At 48.7% G+C, this 16,902-nt stretch overlaps 1 protein-coding gene across 6 annotated transcripts in view; it reads left to right on the top strand.

Moving 5' to 3' along the window:
• Positions 1-16,902, top strand: part of LOC125466570 (kazrin-like) — a 607,575-nt gene that overhangs the window by 584,280 nt on the left and 6,393 nt on the right. For 5 of the 6 annotated variants that reach the window (XM_048561207.2, XM_048561206.2, XM_048561210.2 and 2 more), the window contains one exon: positions 14,453-14,594. The exons of the other annotated variant lie outside the window; for it this stretch is intronic. In XM_048561207.2, coding sequence (XP_048417164.1) covers positions 14,453-14,594 — 142 coding nt within the window. The remainder of the gene's footprint in view (positions 1-14,452; positions 14,595-16,902) is intronic. 6 annotated transcript variants of the gene reach the window in all.

Genomic DNA, 16,902 nt, shown 5'->3' with positions numbered 1-16,902 from the left:
CCCCACACACCCTCCGTCACCATAAATAACTACACCCCCACACACCCTCCGTCACCATAAATAACTACACCCCCACTCACCCTCCGTCACCATAAATAACTACACCCCCACACACCCTCCGTCACCATAAATAACTACACCCCCACACACCCTCCGTCACCATAAATAACTACACCCCCACACACCCTCCGTCAGCACAATAACTACACCCCCACACACCCTCCGTCACCATAAATAACTACACCCCCACACACCCTCCGTCACCATAAATAACTACACCCCCACACACCCTCCGTCACCATAAATAACTACACCCCCACTCACCCTCCGTCACCATAAATAACTACACCCCCACTCACCCTCCGTCACCATAAATAACTACACCCCCACACACCCTCCGTCACCATAAATAACTACACCCCCACACACCCTCCGTCACCATAAATAACTACACCCCCACTCACCCTCCGTCACCATAAATAACTACACCCCCACACACCCTCCGTCACCATAAATAACTACACCCCCACTCACCCTCCGTCACCATAAATAACTACACCCCCACACACCCTCCGTCACCATAAATAACTACACCCCCACACACCCTCCGTCACCATAAATAACTACACCCCCACTCACCCTCCGTCACCATAAATAACTACACCCCCACTCACCCTCCGTCACCATAAATAACTACACCCCCACACACCCTCCGTCACCACAATAACTACACCCCCACACACCCTCCGTCACCATAAATAACTACACCCCCACACACCCTCCGTCACCATAAATAACTACACCCCCACACACCCTCCGTCACCATAAATAACTACACCCCCACACACCCTCCGTCACCATAAATAACTACACCCCCACACACCCTCCGTCACCATAAATAACTACACCCCCACACACCCTCCGTCACCATAAATAACTACACCCCCACACACCCTCCGTCACCACAATAACTACACCCCCACACACCCTCCGTCACCATAAATAACTACACCCCCACACACCCTCCGTCACCATAAATAACTACACCCCCACACACCCTCCGTCACCACAATAACTACACCCCCACACACCCTCCGTCACCATAAATAACTACACCCCCACACACCCTCCGTCACCATAAATAACTACACCCCCACACACCCTCCGTCACCATAAATAACTACACCCCCACACACCCTCCGTCACCATAAATAACTACACCCCCACACACCCTCCGTCACCATAAATAACTACACCCCCACTCACCCTCCGTCACCATAAATAACTACACCCCCACACACCCTCCGTCACCATAAATAACTACACCCCCACTCACCCTCCGTCACCATAAATAACTACACCCCCACACACCCTCCGTCACCATAAATAACTACACCCCCACACACCCTCCGTCACCATAAATAACTACACCCCCACTCACCCTCCGTCACCATAAATAACTACACCCCCACACACCCTCCGTCACCATAAATAACTACACCCCCACACACCCTCCGTCACCATAAATAACTACACCCCCACACACCCTCCGTCACCATAAATAACTACACCCCCACACACCCTCCGTCACCATAAATAACTACACCCCCACACACCCTCCGTCACCATAAATAACTACACCCCCACTCACCCTCCGTCACCACAATAACTACACCCCCACACACCCTCCGTCACCATAAATAACTACACCCCCACACACCCTCCGTCACCATAAATAACTACACCCCCACTCACCCTCCGTCACCATAAATAACTACACCCCCACACACCCTCCGTCACCATAAATAACTACACCCCCACTCACCCTCCGTCACCATAAATAACTACACCCCCACACACCCTCCGTCACCATAAATAACTACACCCCCACACACCCTCCGTCACCATAAATAACTACACCCCCACTCACCCTCCGTCACCATAAATAACTACACCCCCACACACCCTCCGTCACCATAAATAACTACACCCCCACACACCCTCCGTCACCATAAATAACTACACCCCCACACACCCTCCGTCACCATAAATAACTACACCCCCACACACCCTCCGTCACCATAAATAACTACACCCCCACACACCCTCCGTCACCATAAATAACTACACCCCCACACACCCTCCGTCACCATAAATAACTACACCCCCACACACCCTCCGTCACCATAAATAACTACACCCCCACACACCCTCCGTCACCGTAAATAACTACACCCCCACACACCCTCCGTCACCGTAAATAACTACACCCCCACACACCCTCCGTCACCGTAAATAACTACACCCCCACTCACCCTCCGTCACCGTAAATAACTACACCCCCACACACCCTCCGTCACCATAAATAACTACACCCCCACACACCCTCCGTCACCACAATAACTACACCCCCACACACCCTCCGTCACCACAATAACTACACCCCCACACACCCTCCGTCACCATAAATAACTACACCCCCACACACCCTCCGTCACCATAAATAACTACACCCCCACACACCCTCCATCACCATAAATAACTACACCCCCACACACCCTCCGTCACCATAAATAACTACACCCCCACACACCCTCCGTCACCATAAATAACTACACCCCCACACACCCTCCGTCACCATAAATAACTACACCCCCACTCACCCTCCGTCACCATAAATAACTACACCCCCACCCACCCTCCGTCACCATAAATAACTACACCCCCACACACCCTCCGTCACCATAAATAACTACACCCCCACACACCCTCCGTCACCATAAATAACTACACCCCCACACACCCTCCGTCACCATAAATAACTACACCCCCACACACCCTCCGTCACCATAAATAACTACACCCCCACACACCCTCCGTCACCATAAATAACTACACCCCCACACACCCTCCGTCACCACAATAACTACACCCCCACACACCCTCCGTCACCATAAATAACTACACCCCCACACACCCTCCGTCACCATAAATAACTACACCCCCACACACCCTCCGTCACCATAAATAACTACACCCCCACACACCCTCCGTCACCATAAATAACTACACCCCCACACACCCTCCGTCACCACAATAACTACACCCCCACACACCCTCCGTCACCATAAATAACTACACCCCCACTCACCCTCCGTCACCATAAATAACTACACCCCCACACACCCTCCGTCACCATAAATAACTACACCCCCACACACCCTCCGTCACCATAAATAACTACACCCCCACACACCCTCCGTCACCATAAATAACTACACCCCCACACACCCTCCGTCACCGTAAATAACTACACCCCCACACACCCTCCGTCACCGTAAATAACTACACCCCCACTCACCCTCCGTCACCGTAAATAACTACACCCCCACCCACCCTCCGTCACCATAAATAACTACACCCCCACACACCCTCCGTCACCATAAATAACTACACCCCCACACACCCTCCGTCACCATAAATAACTACACCCCCACACACCCTCCGTCACCATAAATAACTACACCCCCACACACCCTCCGTCACCATAAATAACTACACCCCCACACACCCTCCGTCACCATAAATAACTACACCCCCACACACCCTCCGTCACCATAAATAACTACACCCCCACACACCCTCCGTCACCACAATATCTACACCCCCACACACCCTCCGTCACCATAAATAACTACACCCCCACACACCCTCCGTCACCATAAATAACTACACCCCCACACACCCTCCGTCACCATAAATAACTACACCCCCACACACCCTCCGTCACCATAAATAACTACACCCCCACACACCCTCCGTCACCATAAATAACTACACCCCCACACACCCTCCGTCACCATAAATAACTACACCCCCACACACCCTCCGTCACCATAAATAACTACACCCCCACTCACCCTCCGTCACCATAAATAACTACACCCCCACACACCCTCCGTCACCATAAATAACTACACCCCCACACACCCTCCGTCACCATAAATAACTACACCCCCACACACCCTCCGTCACCATAAATAACTACACCCCCACTCACCCTCCGTCACCATAAATAACTACACCCCCACACACCCTCCGTCACCATAAATAACTACACCCCCACACACCCTCCGTCACCATAAATAACTACACCCCCACACACCCTCCGTCAGCACAATAACTACACCCCCACACACCCTCCGTCACCATAAATAACTACACCCCCACACACCCTCCGTCACCATAAATAACTACACCCCCACTCACCCTCCGTCACCATAAATAACTACACCCCCACACACCCTCCGTCACCATAAATAACTACACCCCCACTCACCCTCCGTCACCATAAATAACTACACCCCCACACACCCTCCGTCACCATAAATAACTACACCCCCACACACCCTCCGTCACCATAAATAACTACACCCCCACTCACCCTCCGTCACCATAAATATCTACACCCCCACACACCCTCCGTCACCATAAATAACTACACCCCCTCACACCCTCCGTCACCACAATAACTACACCCCCACACACCCTCCGTCACCATAAATAACTACACCCCCACTCACCCTCCGTCACCATAAATAACTACACCCCCACACACCCTCCGTCACCATAAATAACTACACCCCCACACACCCTCCGTCACCATAAATAACTACACCCCCACACACCCTCCGTCACCATAAATAACTACACCCCCACTCACCCTCCGTCACCATAAATAACTACACCCCCACACACCCTCCGTCACCATAAATAACTACACCCCCACACACCCTCCGTCACCATAAATAACTACACCCCCACACACCCTCCGTCACCATAAATAACTACACCCCCACACACCCTCCGTCACCATAAATAACTACACCCCCACACACCCTCCGTCACCATAAATAACTACACCCCCACACACCCTCCGTCACCACAATAACTACACCCCCACACACCCTCCGTCACCATAAATAACTACACCCCCACACACCCTCCGTCACCATAAATAACTACACCCCCACACACCCTCCGTCACCATAAATAACTACACCCCCACACACCCTCCGTCACCATAAATAACTACACCCCCACTCACCCTCCGTCACCATAAATAACTACACCCCCACACACCCTCCGTCACCATAAATAACTACACCCCCACTCACCCTCCGTCACCATAAATAACTACACCCCCACACACCCTCCGTCACCATAAATAACTACACCCCCACTCACCCTCCGTCACCATAAATAACTACACCCCCACACACCCTCCGTCACCACAATAACTACACCCCCACACACCCTCCGTCACCATAAATAACTACACCCCCACACACCCTCCGTCACCATAAATAACTACACCCCCACACACCCTCCGTCACCATAAATAACTACACCCCCACACACCCTCCGTCACCATAAATAACTACACCCCCACACACCCTCCGTCACCATAAATAACTACACCCCCACACACCCTCCGTCACCATAAATAACTACACCCCCACTCACCCTCCGTCACCATAAATAACTACACCCCCACACACCCTCCGTCACCATAAATAACTACACCCCCACACACCCTCCGTCACCATAAATAACTACACCCCCACACACCCTCCGTCACCATAAATAACTACACCCCCACACACCCTCCGTCACCATAAATAACTACACCCCCACACACCCTCCGTCACCATAAATAACTACACCCCCACACACCCTCCGTCACCACAAATAACTACACCCCCACACACCCTCCGTCACCACAAATAACTACACCCCCACACACCCTCCGTCACCATAAATAACTACACCCCCACACACCCTCCGTCACCATAAATAACTACACCCCCACACACCCTCCGTCACCACAATAACTACACCCCCTCACACCCTCCGTCACCATAAATAACTACACCCCCACACACCCTCCGTCACCATAAATAACTACACCCCCACACACCCTCCGTCACCATAAATAACTACACCCCCACACACCCTCCGTCACCACAATAACTACACCCCCACACACCCTCCGTCACCATAAATAACTACACCCCCACACACCCTCCGTCACCATAAATAACTACACACCCACTCACCCTCCGTCACCATAAATAACTACACCCCCACACACCCTCCGTCACCATAAATAACTACACCCCCACACACCCTCCGTCACCATAAATAACTACACCCCCACACACCCTCCGTCAGCATAAATAACTACACCCCCACACACCCTCCGTCACCATAAATAACTACACCCCCACACACCCTCCGTCACCATAAATAACTACACCCCCACACACCCTCCGTCACCATAAATAACTACACCCCCACACACCCTCCGTCACCATAAATAACTACACCCCGACACACCCTCCGTCACCACAAATAACTACACCCCCACACACCCTCCGTCACCACAAATAACTACACCCCCACACACCCTCCGTCACCATAAATAACTACACCCCCACACACCCTCCGTCACCATAAATAACTACACCCCCACACACCCTCCGTCACCATAAATAACTACACCCCCACACACCCTCCGTCACCATAAATAACTACACCCCCACACACCCTCCGTCACCATAAATAACTACACCCCCACACACCCTCCGTCACTATAAATAACTACACCCCCACACACCCTCCGTCACCATAAATAACTACACCCCCACACACCCTCCGTCACCATAAATAACTACACCCCCACACACCCTCCGTCACTATAAATAACTACACCCCCACACACCCTCCGTCACCATAAATAACTACACCCCCACACACCCTCCGTCACCATAAATAACTACACCCCCACACACCCTCCGTCAGCACAATAACTACACCCCCACACACCCTCCGTCACCATAAATATCTACACCCCCACACACCCTCCGTCACCATAAATAACTACACCCCCACTCACCCTCCGTCACCATAAATAACTACACCCCCACACACCCTCCGTCACCATAAATAACTACACCCCCACACACCCTCCGTCACCATAAATAACTACACCCCCACACACCCTCCGTCACCATAAATAACTACACCCCCACACACCCTCCGTCACCATAAATAACTACACCCCCACACACCCTCCGTCACCATAAATAACTACACCCCCACTCACCCTCCGTCACCATAAATAACTACACCCCCACACACCCTCCGTCACCATAAATAACTACACCCCCACACACCCTCCGTCACCATAAATAACTACACCCCCACACACCCTCCGTCACCATAAATAACTACACCCCCACACACCCTCCGTCACCATAAATAACTACACCCCCACTCACCCTCCGTCACCATAAATAACTACACCCCCACACACCCTCCGTCACCATAAATAACTACACCCCCACACACCCTCCGTCACCATAAATAACTACACCCCCACACACCCTCCGTCACCATAAATAACTACACCCCCACACACCCTCCGTCACCATAAATAACTACACCCCCACACACCCTCCGTCACCATAAATAACTACACCCCCACACACCCTCCGTCACCATAAATAACTACACCCCCACACACCCTCCGTCACCATAAATAACTACACCCCCACTCACCCTCCGTCACCACAATAACTACACCCCCACACACCCTCCGTCACCATAAATAACTACACCCCCACACACCCTCCGTCACCATAAATAACTACACCCCCACACACCCTCCGTCACCATAAATAACTACACCCCCACACACCCTCCGTCACCATAAATAACTACACCCCCACACACCCTCCGTCACCATAAATAACTACACCCCCACACACCCTCCGTCACCATAAATAACTACACCCCCACACACCCTCCGTCACCATAAATAACTACACCCCCACACACCCTCCGTCACCATAAATAACTACACCCCCACTCACCCTCCGTCACCATAAATAACTACACCCCCACTCACCCTCCGTCACCATAAATAACTACACCCCCACACACCCTCCGTCACCATAAATAACTACACCCCCACACACCCTCCGTCACCCTGACACACTACACCCCCACTCACCCTCCATCACCCTGACACATTGCACCCCACATATCCTCCGTCACCCTGACACACTACACCCCCACACACCCTCTGTCACCCTGACACACTACACCCCCACTCACCCTCCATCACCCTGACACACTGCACCCCCACACAGCCTCTGTCACCCTGACACACTGCACCCCCACACAGCCTCTGTCACCCTGACACACTTGCCCCAAACACTCTCATTTTAGAGTTAGTCGATCTACTGTTGCTTCACCCCCTTCCTATATCCATAAGCTCCTCCCCCATAGAATCACCACAGTGTGGAAGCAGGCCATTTGAGCCCACACTGCCCCTCTGAATAGGATCCTGCCCTATCCCTGCATTTCCCATTGGCTAACCCACCTCATCTCTACAACCCTAAATACTACGGGCAATTTAGCATAGCCAATCCACCCTAACCTGCACATCTTTAGACTGTGGGGGGAAACCGGAGAACCCGGAGGAAGCCCGCACAGACACAGGGAGAATGTGCAAACTCCACATAGACAGCTGCCCACGGGTGGAATCAGGCCCGGGTCCCTGGCACTGTGAAGCAGGAGTGCTAATCACTGAGCCACTCCAATGTTGACAGAGTTATCACTTAGTTCCCCGAGATTCCTTAGGTCCCACATGAACCTTCTCATCTCTCTATCTCCGTGTCCTTCTGTAAGCCGTTTCTGCCTCTTTAGCCAAGCTCTTTGTCACCTGCCCTAAAATCTGCTTGTTTGGTTTAATCTGATAATCTTCCACAATTTCTGGTGGAAATTTCGGTTCTATGTAAATTCAGGTTGTGTCACACTAAAAGAATGTTTAAAAACCCAAGATAATATTTGCTATAATCACAAAGATACTATTCAATCAGCTTTAGGACCTGGTTTGCATTGTTTTTTATTCATTCATGGATTTGGGCATCTCTGGCTATACCAGCATTTATTGTCCATCCCTAGTTGCCCTCTTCAACAGTTTAATACATTCATGAGATGGTGACTTCACTGGTTAGTCTGGCATTTATTGTCCATCCCTATAAGAATCAACCACATTGTTGTGGGTCTGGAGTCACATGTGGGCCAGACCAGGTAAGGATATGCCTTGTCACTCTAAAGAACATTAGTGAACCAGATTTTGTCAACTAAAATCAGCAGTAGTTACCTGGTCACTCTCAGGTCAGCTTTTAAATTCCACATATTTAGTGAATTCAAATTTCACCATCTGCCATGGTGGAATTCAAATCCCTATCCCCCACAACATTGGTCTGGGGCCATCAGGATTACCGACGCAGTGACATTACCGCAATGCCACTGCATCTCCAAAGAAACCCCATCCTGTCTATGAGGTGGAAGTACTCCGGCAGTTCAATTAGGGAGGGAGCTCCAGCATTTCGACCCAGTGACAGTGAAGAAATGGTAATATAATTCCATGTCAAAGTTCCACACAGCAGGCTAGTCATGAAGGTTAGGTTGCTTGGGATCCAAGGAGAGCTTCCTAATTGGATTCAAAATTGGCTCGATGGTAGGAAGCAGAGGGTGATGGTCAAAGGTTGTTTCTCAGACTGGAGGCCTGTGACTAGTGATATGCTACAGGGGTCGGTGCTGGGACCTTTGTTATTGACATAAATGACCTGGATGAGAATGTACAAGACATGATTAGTAAGTTTGCAGATGATACACAATTAGGAGGCATCATTGATAGTGAGCAAGGTTATCAAAAATTACAGAGGGATCTTGATCAGAGGGGGAAGTGGGCTGAGGACAGGCAAATGCAATTCAATACAGATAAGTGTGAGGTGTTGCACTTTGGAAAGTCAAACCAAGGTAGGGCTTATATAGTAAACAGTAAGGTCCACCGGAGTGTTGTGGGCCTCAGGGACCTAGGAGTACGCGCATATAGTTCACTGAAAGCAGCGTCACAGGTAGACAGGGTGGTGAAGAAGGCATTTAGCAAGCTGGCCTTCACTGGTCGAGGCATTGAGCATAGGAGTTAGGATGTTATGTTACAGTTGTACAAATCATTGGTGAGGCCAGATTTGGAGTATTGTGTACATTTTTGGTCACCGTGTTATAGAAAAGACATAGTTAAACTGGCAAGTGTGCAAAATAGATTTACGAGGATGTTGCCAGGACTAGTAGATCTGAGTTATGGGGAGAGGTTGGCCAGGATAGGACTTTATTCTTTGGAACATAGGAGAATGAGGGGTGACTTTACTGAGGTGTGTAACATCATGAGGGGCATAGATAGGATGAATGCACGCAGTCTTTTTCCCAGGGATGGGGAATTAAAAACTAGAGGCATAGGGTTAAGGTGAGAGGGGCAACTTCTTCACACAGAGAGTGGTGTGTATGTGTAAATGGGCTGCCAGAGAAAATGGCTGACGCAGGTGCAATAGTAACATTTAGAAAAACGTTTGGATAGGTACATGGATAGGAAGGGTTTAGAGGGATATGGACCAAATGTCGGTAATTGGAACCTGGTGAGTGAGCACTGTAGTCAGCATGGACCAGTTTGTGCCAAAGGACCTGTTTCCATGCTGTTTTACTCAATGACTCTATGTCAAGATGGTGTGTGGTTTGGAGCTGAATATGCAGGTGATGGTGTTTATATGTATCTCTTGCCCTTGTCCTTCCAATTGGCAGAGGCCATCAGTTTGGAAGGTGCTGCCAATGGAGCCTTGTTGAGTTACTGCATCTTCAAAAATGCCACACTGAGCATTAAGCTTTGTGAGTGTTGCTGGAGGCATACACGTCCATGCAAAGGAAACTGCAACTCCACCTGGTGCCTTTGGTGTAATAAATGTTCCATTCGCAAACACAGGAACTGACTTATCTTCAATTCCAACCTGTAACACCTCATCTTTATCATTGTCATTCTTCTATAAATCCATCCATCATTGCCCCAACCATATCTCTGCAACCTGCTCCAGCCCCATAACCTTCTGCACTCCTCCAACTGAGCTCTTGTTTAGGTCCATGTGAGGGTGCCCTTGGCATCAGCTCGCGAATTCTTTCCTGGAACCTCTCCTACCTACCACTTTCTCTTCCTTTCTGATGTTTCTTAAAGCTGACCTCCTTGACCAAGCTCATTGTCTTCATCTTTGGCTTGGGGTTAATTTATTTGTCTGATTTCACTCTGGTAAAATGCCTTGGCATAGTTTTATTTATTTCAAAAATATACCTTTTTCAACTTAAAAAAAATTATATATACATACATAATTGCTAGAGTAGTTTGGATCTGCAAAGTCGTTTCTTATGGAGAACAAACAAATCCAAGGCATTTATTACTTATACAAGACTATGTTTATACAACACAGTGTGGAGCTGGAAGAACACAGCAGGCCAGGCAGCATCAGAGGAGCAGAAAAGCTGACCTTTCGAGTCGGGACCCTTCTTCTGAAATGGGGAAGGGGAAGGGCACTCTGAAATAAATAGAGAGAAGGAGGGGTTGGGCTAGGAAAGGTAGGTGGGATGGTGATAGCAGGTAGGCGGTGGTGGGGATTGGTCAGTGAAGTAAGAGGAGCGGATAGGTGGGAAAGAAGACGGACAAGCCCAGGAGGTGGGAATGAGAGGGATGGTCAGTCTTGGGAGCCCCGTTCCCCTCCCCCATTTCTGAAGAAGGGTCCCGACCCGAAATGTCAGCTTTCCTGCTCCTCTGATGCTGCCTGGCCTGCTGTGTTCCTCCAGCCCCACACTGTGTTATCTCGGACTCCAGAATCGGTAGTTCCTACTATCACTATATTTATATGTATTTGAGGCGTCGTGAGGGTCCAATTACTGAACAGACCCCCCTTTAACTTCAGCAGAAAGACCTTAGACTTGGCAGCAGCTGCCCAAGCAATAGTGCGTCCCTCAGCACCATAGTCCTGGACCTTGGAATGTGCCAATCTGCAACAATCAGTCAGGGTCAACTCCTTGCTTTGGAAACCAGTAAGCTTCAGGCAGACCAAAGAGCATCTTTCACAGAGTTGATGGTCCTCCAGGTGCAATCAATGTTTGTCCCAGTGTGCGTTCTGAGGAACAGACCACAGAGCACAAGAGTGCCTTGTCACAGAGCTCAGGATGAACCATGACAAAAACTATTGCATCTTCCTTCAGAAAAAGCCACATTCCAGAAGGAGATGAGTGACAGTCTCTACCCTCCCATCCGCCTCCCCCTCAGCCACTTTGAGGGCAGTGTGCTGTGGCACAGACAGACTGGACATACATGAAAGAACTCACAGTTAGAGCCCTTCTCACCACCAGCCAAGCGATGACTTGGTGCTTGTTGGAAAGTTCTGACGATGAGACATTCTGCCAAATGACTTTGACAGTCTGCTCCAGGAACAACCTGACAGGATCCACCCTCACCTTTTCCTACAGGGTCTTGAGAACGCTACGTGCTGACACTTCCTGATGGACTGGTTGTCAACTCTGCTTTTATTTGCAGATTTCCCCGTGAAGAACAGGCGATATGGAACGGTCTGACTAGTTGGAGCTTTCTAGGGCAATAAGGCCAGTTCCTTCACAATACCGGGGACAGGTAGAACCTCAGTACGCAGTGTCACTTAGTGTTTAAGTTCTATGTGCAACTTGATGCAGTCGCACACAAAGGTGGCCGTCAGGATGAGGGCAGCGTTAGGTACATTCTTCCTCCTACATTATCCAGAATTCTCTGCATGGTATCCTTGCGGACACAGTCCTTCCTGGACCTCCAAATGACATGATGGACGGTTCGGGTGACTGCAATGGCACAGGTTCAGGGAATGGGTCAGAGCTGCGCCACACCTTGGGATATTTTGTTATGGTAAAACGTAGGTATCTAAATCTAAGCTGTTGTTAGAGGCCTTTCTGATCGGAGTTGGGCAGTGTCTATCCAATTCCTTAGGTTGACAATACAAAATTCTCCAAAGAATTTAGCTGGGGCTAAATCATGCTTTTAGGAAAACGAAGGGGTGTATCAAAAGGGTCATTTAGGCGAGATGTACCTAGCCTTGGAATGTGTGTAATGATGGTGGGCATCTGTAATCAGACATGTGTCAGTCTTCCGCACCCCAAGAGCATAACACAAACATAGCAAAAAAGAAAATTCATCATTTCCTGCCGCTTTCAGAGAAACATCCCAATAACAAAAAATGATCTCTTCCAACAGAATACACCCAAAAGCACTTTTCCTTTGGTTCGGTGAAGAGTGTATTTCACATACCATCACTAAACTGCAGCATAATTCTTTGTGCACCAGGTACAACCTGATCCCTCTTGAGTTCTTCGTCTGAAGGAAGATCCTTTGAAATTTTGCACACAACCACAGTAGAGTGCCATGACTTTATTACAAGTGGGACAGTGAGTCAGGCCCTGAATCTACCTCCGTCTGAACAAAGATCAAACCCTACACTGTTGGCATTAATCCGATTCACACATGAGCCATCTAACAGATTGAAATAACCAACTGCCCTCGCTGAGCACACAACATAGGCTCAATCGGTCAGATGGCTAGCATGTGGTACACAATAATGTCAATATTGGTTCGATTCTCATTTTGGCTGAAGTAGCTTTGGGACCTACCTCCTGGACCTACCCCAAGACTGACAGGTAGTGGCAGATGGAAACAAACAAGGAAGGAGCTCAGGGTGAAGCATCAAAATACAAGATTTGCCTTCATGAGGCAGCACACACTTGGTTGAATAAGCGATTCAATAGACAGTATAATGTTCCTGTGTCCTGTCCTTATCAAAGGCAATCAGCAGTGCCAAGGGATATCTGCAAATATCCAGGGAAGATTCTAAAGCATTTCAGTTCGTCTCTTTTAATATCAGCAAGACAAAAATTAACTGGCCATTCATCTCACTTCCTGGTTGAATGAGTGCAAAAGAGCTGCTAAGTTAGCCTCTTGAACAGTAATCATAACAAAATACTTCATATTATGGGAACCACTTAAGAGAATGTTTAAAATCCATGGGACATGAGCAGCACTAACAAGGTCAGCATTCATGCTCATGCCCAATTACTAAAAGTTGACAAAGTACAAGTTGGCCTTGAAATGCTACAATCCACGTGTGCAGGGCTTTGTTATGTAAGATGTTGTAGGATTTGGACCCACAAACAAGTTTCCAAATCAGCACATCTGTAACTTAAGTGAACTTGAAAACAATAGCATTGGCAGGTGGCGATTATCCAAGTGACAGAGATCGTGGCTTGAGGAGATGCATTTGAAGGCGTATCTGAGAGACATAATAGGAGCCCTAGTGTTGGTGATGGGCGTGTTCTGTGGTATAAGGCCTGTACTGGTGTTGCAGCTGTGCTGTGCTCCATGGGGCCTTTTGGCACGAGGCCAACACGTTGACTAAATCATTCAGTTATGGTATGACCTCCATTAAAATGACCTGTTTCTCATTTGCAGGCATGGATTGATACAGGAAAGTGAGAGATTGGGGCAGCTATGTTATGTACAGCAGGGCTCACTCATGGGACATAATCACACTGGGGATCATGTTCTAGAATACACAGAGGATGAGACCAGCAGACAATACAAAACAGAAAGGGTGAGTACAGAGAGGCTAGAGCTCCCAGAAGCCTTCTTCAAACTAAAGCTGAAAATCGCCAAATACATGACAGAATTTCACAGCTTCGGTGATTACGGTGCAATTTATTTACTCATGGATGTAAACAAAGGAAGTCTGAGTGATGTAACAAAAGGGTTGTCATTGAATTTAATGACACATTAATTTTATGTCACCTATTTTCCTGAAGGCACTGATTCACACTGGCATGAAGTTCCAGTGGTGTCAGAACACCTTCTAGTTCCTCACCAAAGTGGCCATTCTTCATTTGTGAGTCGAAACCAACAACTGTACCAGGGAATTTAATTACCAGGGTCACAAGGACAAAGCTTCAAATTTGTGCAGAGTGCAATTCTGCCAGTTAAGGCTGGCATCATGCCCAATAAAGAATACCACTCCTTCACTCACTCCAATAAAGTTCTAAACCCTGCACATTCAACCCTGGCCTCTTGCCCATCCCCTGCTTCCATCAGCCAACCATCACAAGCCATGCCTTTAGCTGCCTTGGGCCTTAGGTTCTGCCTGTCTACTTCCCTCTTCCTCCTTATAATGCTGCTCAAAAACTTCCTCTTTGACCAAGCTTTTGGTCCCTCATACATGGCCCAGTGTCAAGTTTGATCTGATAACACTGCTTGAAGCATCTTAGGATATTGTACAGTGTTAAGAATGCTTTTGCAATGCACATTGTTGTTATTCTTTGTGGGGTGGTGCCTGAAGGGGTGCACGTTTAGCATTGTGTTGTTGTGACACTTTTGTGGTGCCCCCTTGCCAGGGGCCTCAGTAATTCTGCCATAAGACACCCAATGCCAGAGTTATTACCAGGTCGTTGCTCCAATGCAAGGATGTCCTCATTGGCTAGAGAACATGCCTACATTTCTTCAACTGCATCCTGATATTTGAGTGATCAAAGCATCCTCCTCCAGTGGAGACCTTTCTGGACGCTGGTGTGTCCCACTCATTATATCCCAATCCCATCCAGGCCAAGGGATCAGAACACCTGAATGCCCATTAGAACAGTATCACAGGCTAAATCAGCACCTCTTACACTGGGAACACTGGGGATAACATGAGCAGGAGCCATTGCTCAGTATTCTGTTTCATCTGATGGGTGAATATGTTTGGTTCAGCAGCAATCCATCAGCATTTGCTCAGTTAGGCAAAGAAATATGCATAAGATTATTTTTATCCCGGTTGGGAAGTCAGCTTCAGGAGAGGGGCACACAATCCATTGTGAAGGATGCAGAGAGGGAATGATACAGAATCTCTGGGATCAGGGTGGGGGAGGGGAAGTGTGACGTACCGTCTGGTTTTCAAATATAATTGGAGGATTGATGCAAACCAATTGAGCAATAATACTGCGAGGTCAGCAGGGCCTGATCACCAAGACTGAGTGCATTTCACACTGTCAGGAGGACAGTGGAGAACTTAAAAATGACACGCACAAGTTGGTGGAGGGGCAAATAAGGGGCAGATAGAGCTCAATATGAAAAAGTGTGAGGGAATATACCCTGGTAGAAAGAATATGGATGGCACGGTGGCTCAGTGGTTAGCACTGCTGCCTCAGACTCTGGTTCAATTCCAGTCTCAGGGGACCGTCAGTGTAGAGTTTGCACATTCTCCCCATGTCTATGTGGGTTTCCTCTGGGTGTTCTAGTTTCCTCCCAAGGTCCAAAGATGAGCAGGCCATGTGGATTGGCCATGTTAAATTGCCCATAGCGTCCAGGGATGTGAAGGCTAAATGGATTAGCCATGAAAAGTGCAGATTTATGGTGGTCTGTGGAGGGTTAGCATGGACCTGATGGGCCAAATGGCCTGGTTCCACACTGCAGAGATTCTGAGAGATGGTACAGTTTGAATGGTACTACTCTAAAGAGTCTACAGGAGCAGAGAGACCTGGGTATGTATGTACATACATCATTAAAGATGGCAGGACAGATAAGGAGAGCAGCTATTCAAGCATATGATTTTCTAGGTGTCATTCATAGGGGCATAGTGTACAAGAGCAGGGACTTTATGCTGAACTTATATAGTTAGATCTCAGCTGTAGTTCTGGGTGTCACACTTTAGGAAGGACGTGAACACATTGGAAAGAGAACAGCGGAGGTTTACAGGAATGGCTCCAGGGATGAGAATCTTTGGGCGTGAGGATAGATTGGAGAAATTGGGACTGTTCTCTTCGGAGAAGGGATGCCGAGAGCAGATCTAATAGAAGGTTTCAGAATCATGAGGGGTCTAGACAGTTAGATAGGGAGAAAATGCTCCCACATTCATTAGAGAATCAAGAACCAGA

Source organism: Stegostoma tigrinum, chromosome 28, assembly GCF_030684315.1.
Source record: "Stegostoma tigrinum isolate sSteTig4 chromosome 28, sSteTig4.hap1, whole genome shotgun sequence".
In the NCBI taxonomy this organism is placed as follows: Eukaryota; Metazoa; Chordata; class Chondrichthyes; order Orectolobiformes; family Stegostomatidae; genus Stegostoma; species Stegostoma tigrinum.
The sequence above is the reverse complement of the archived record's forward strand: the minus strand, read 5'-3'. Positions and strand labels throughout refer to the sequence as shown.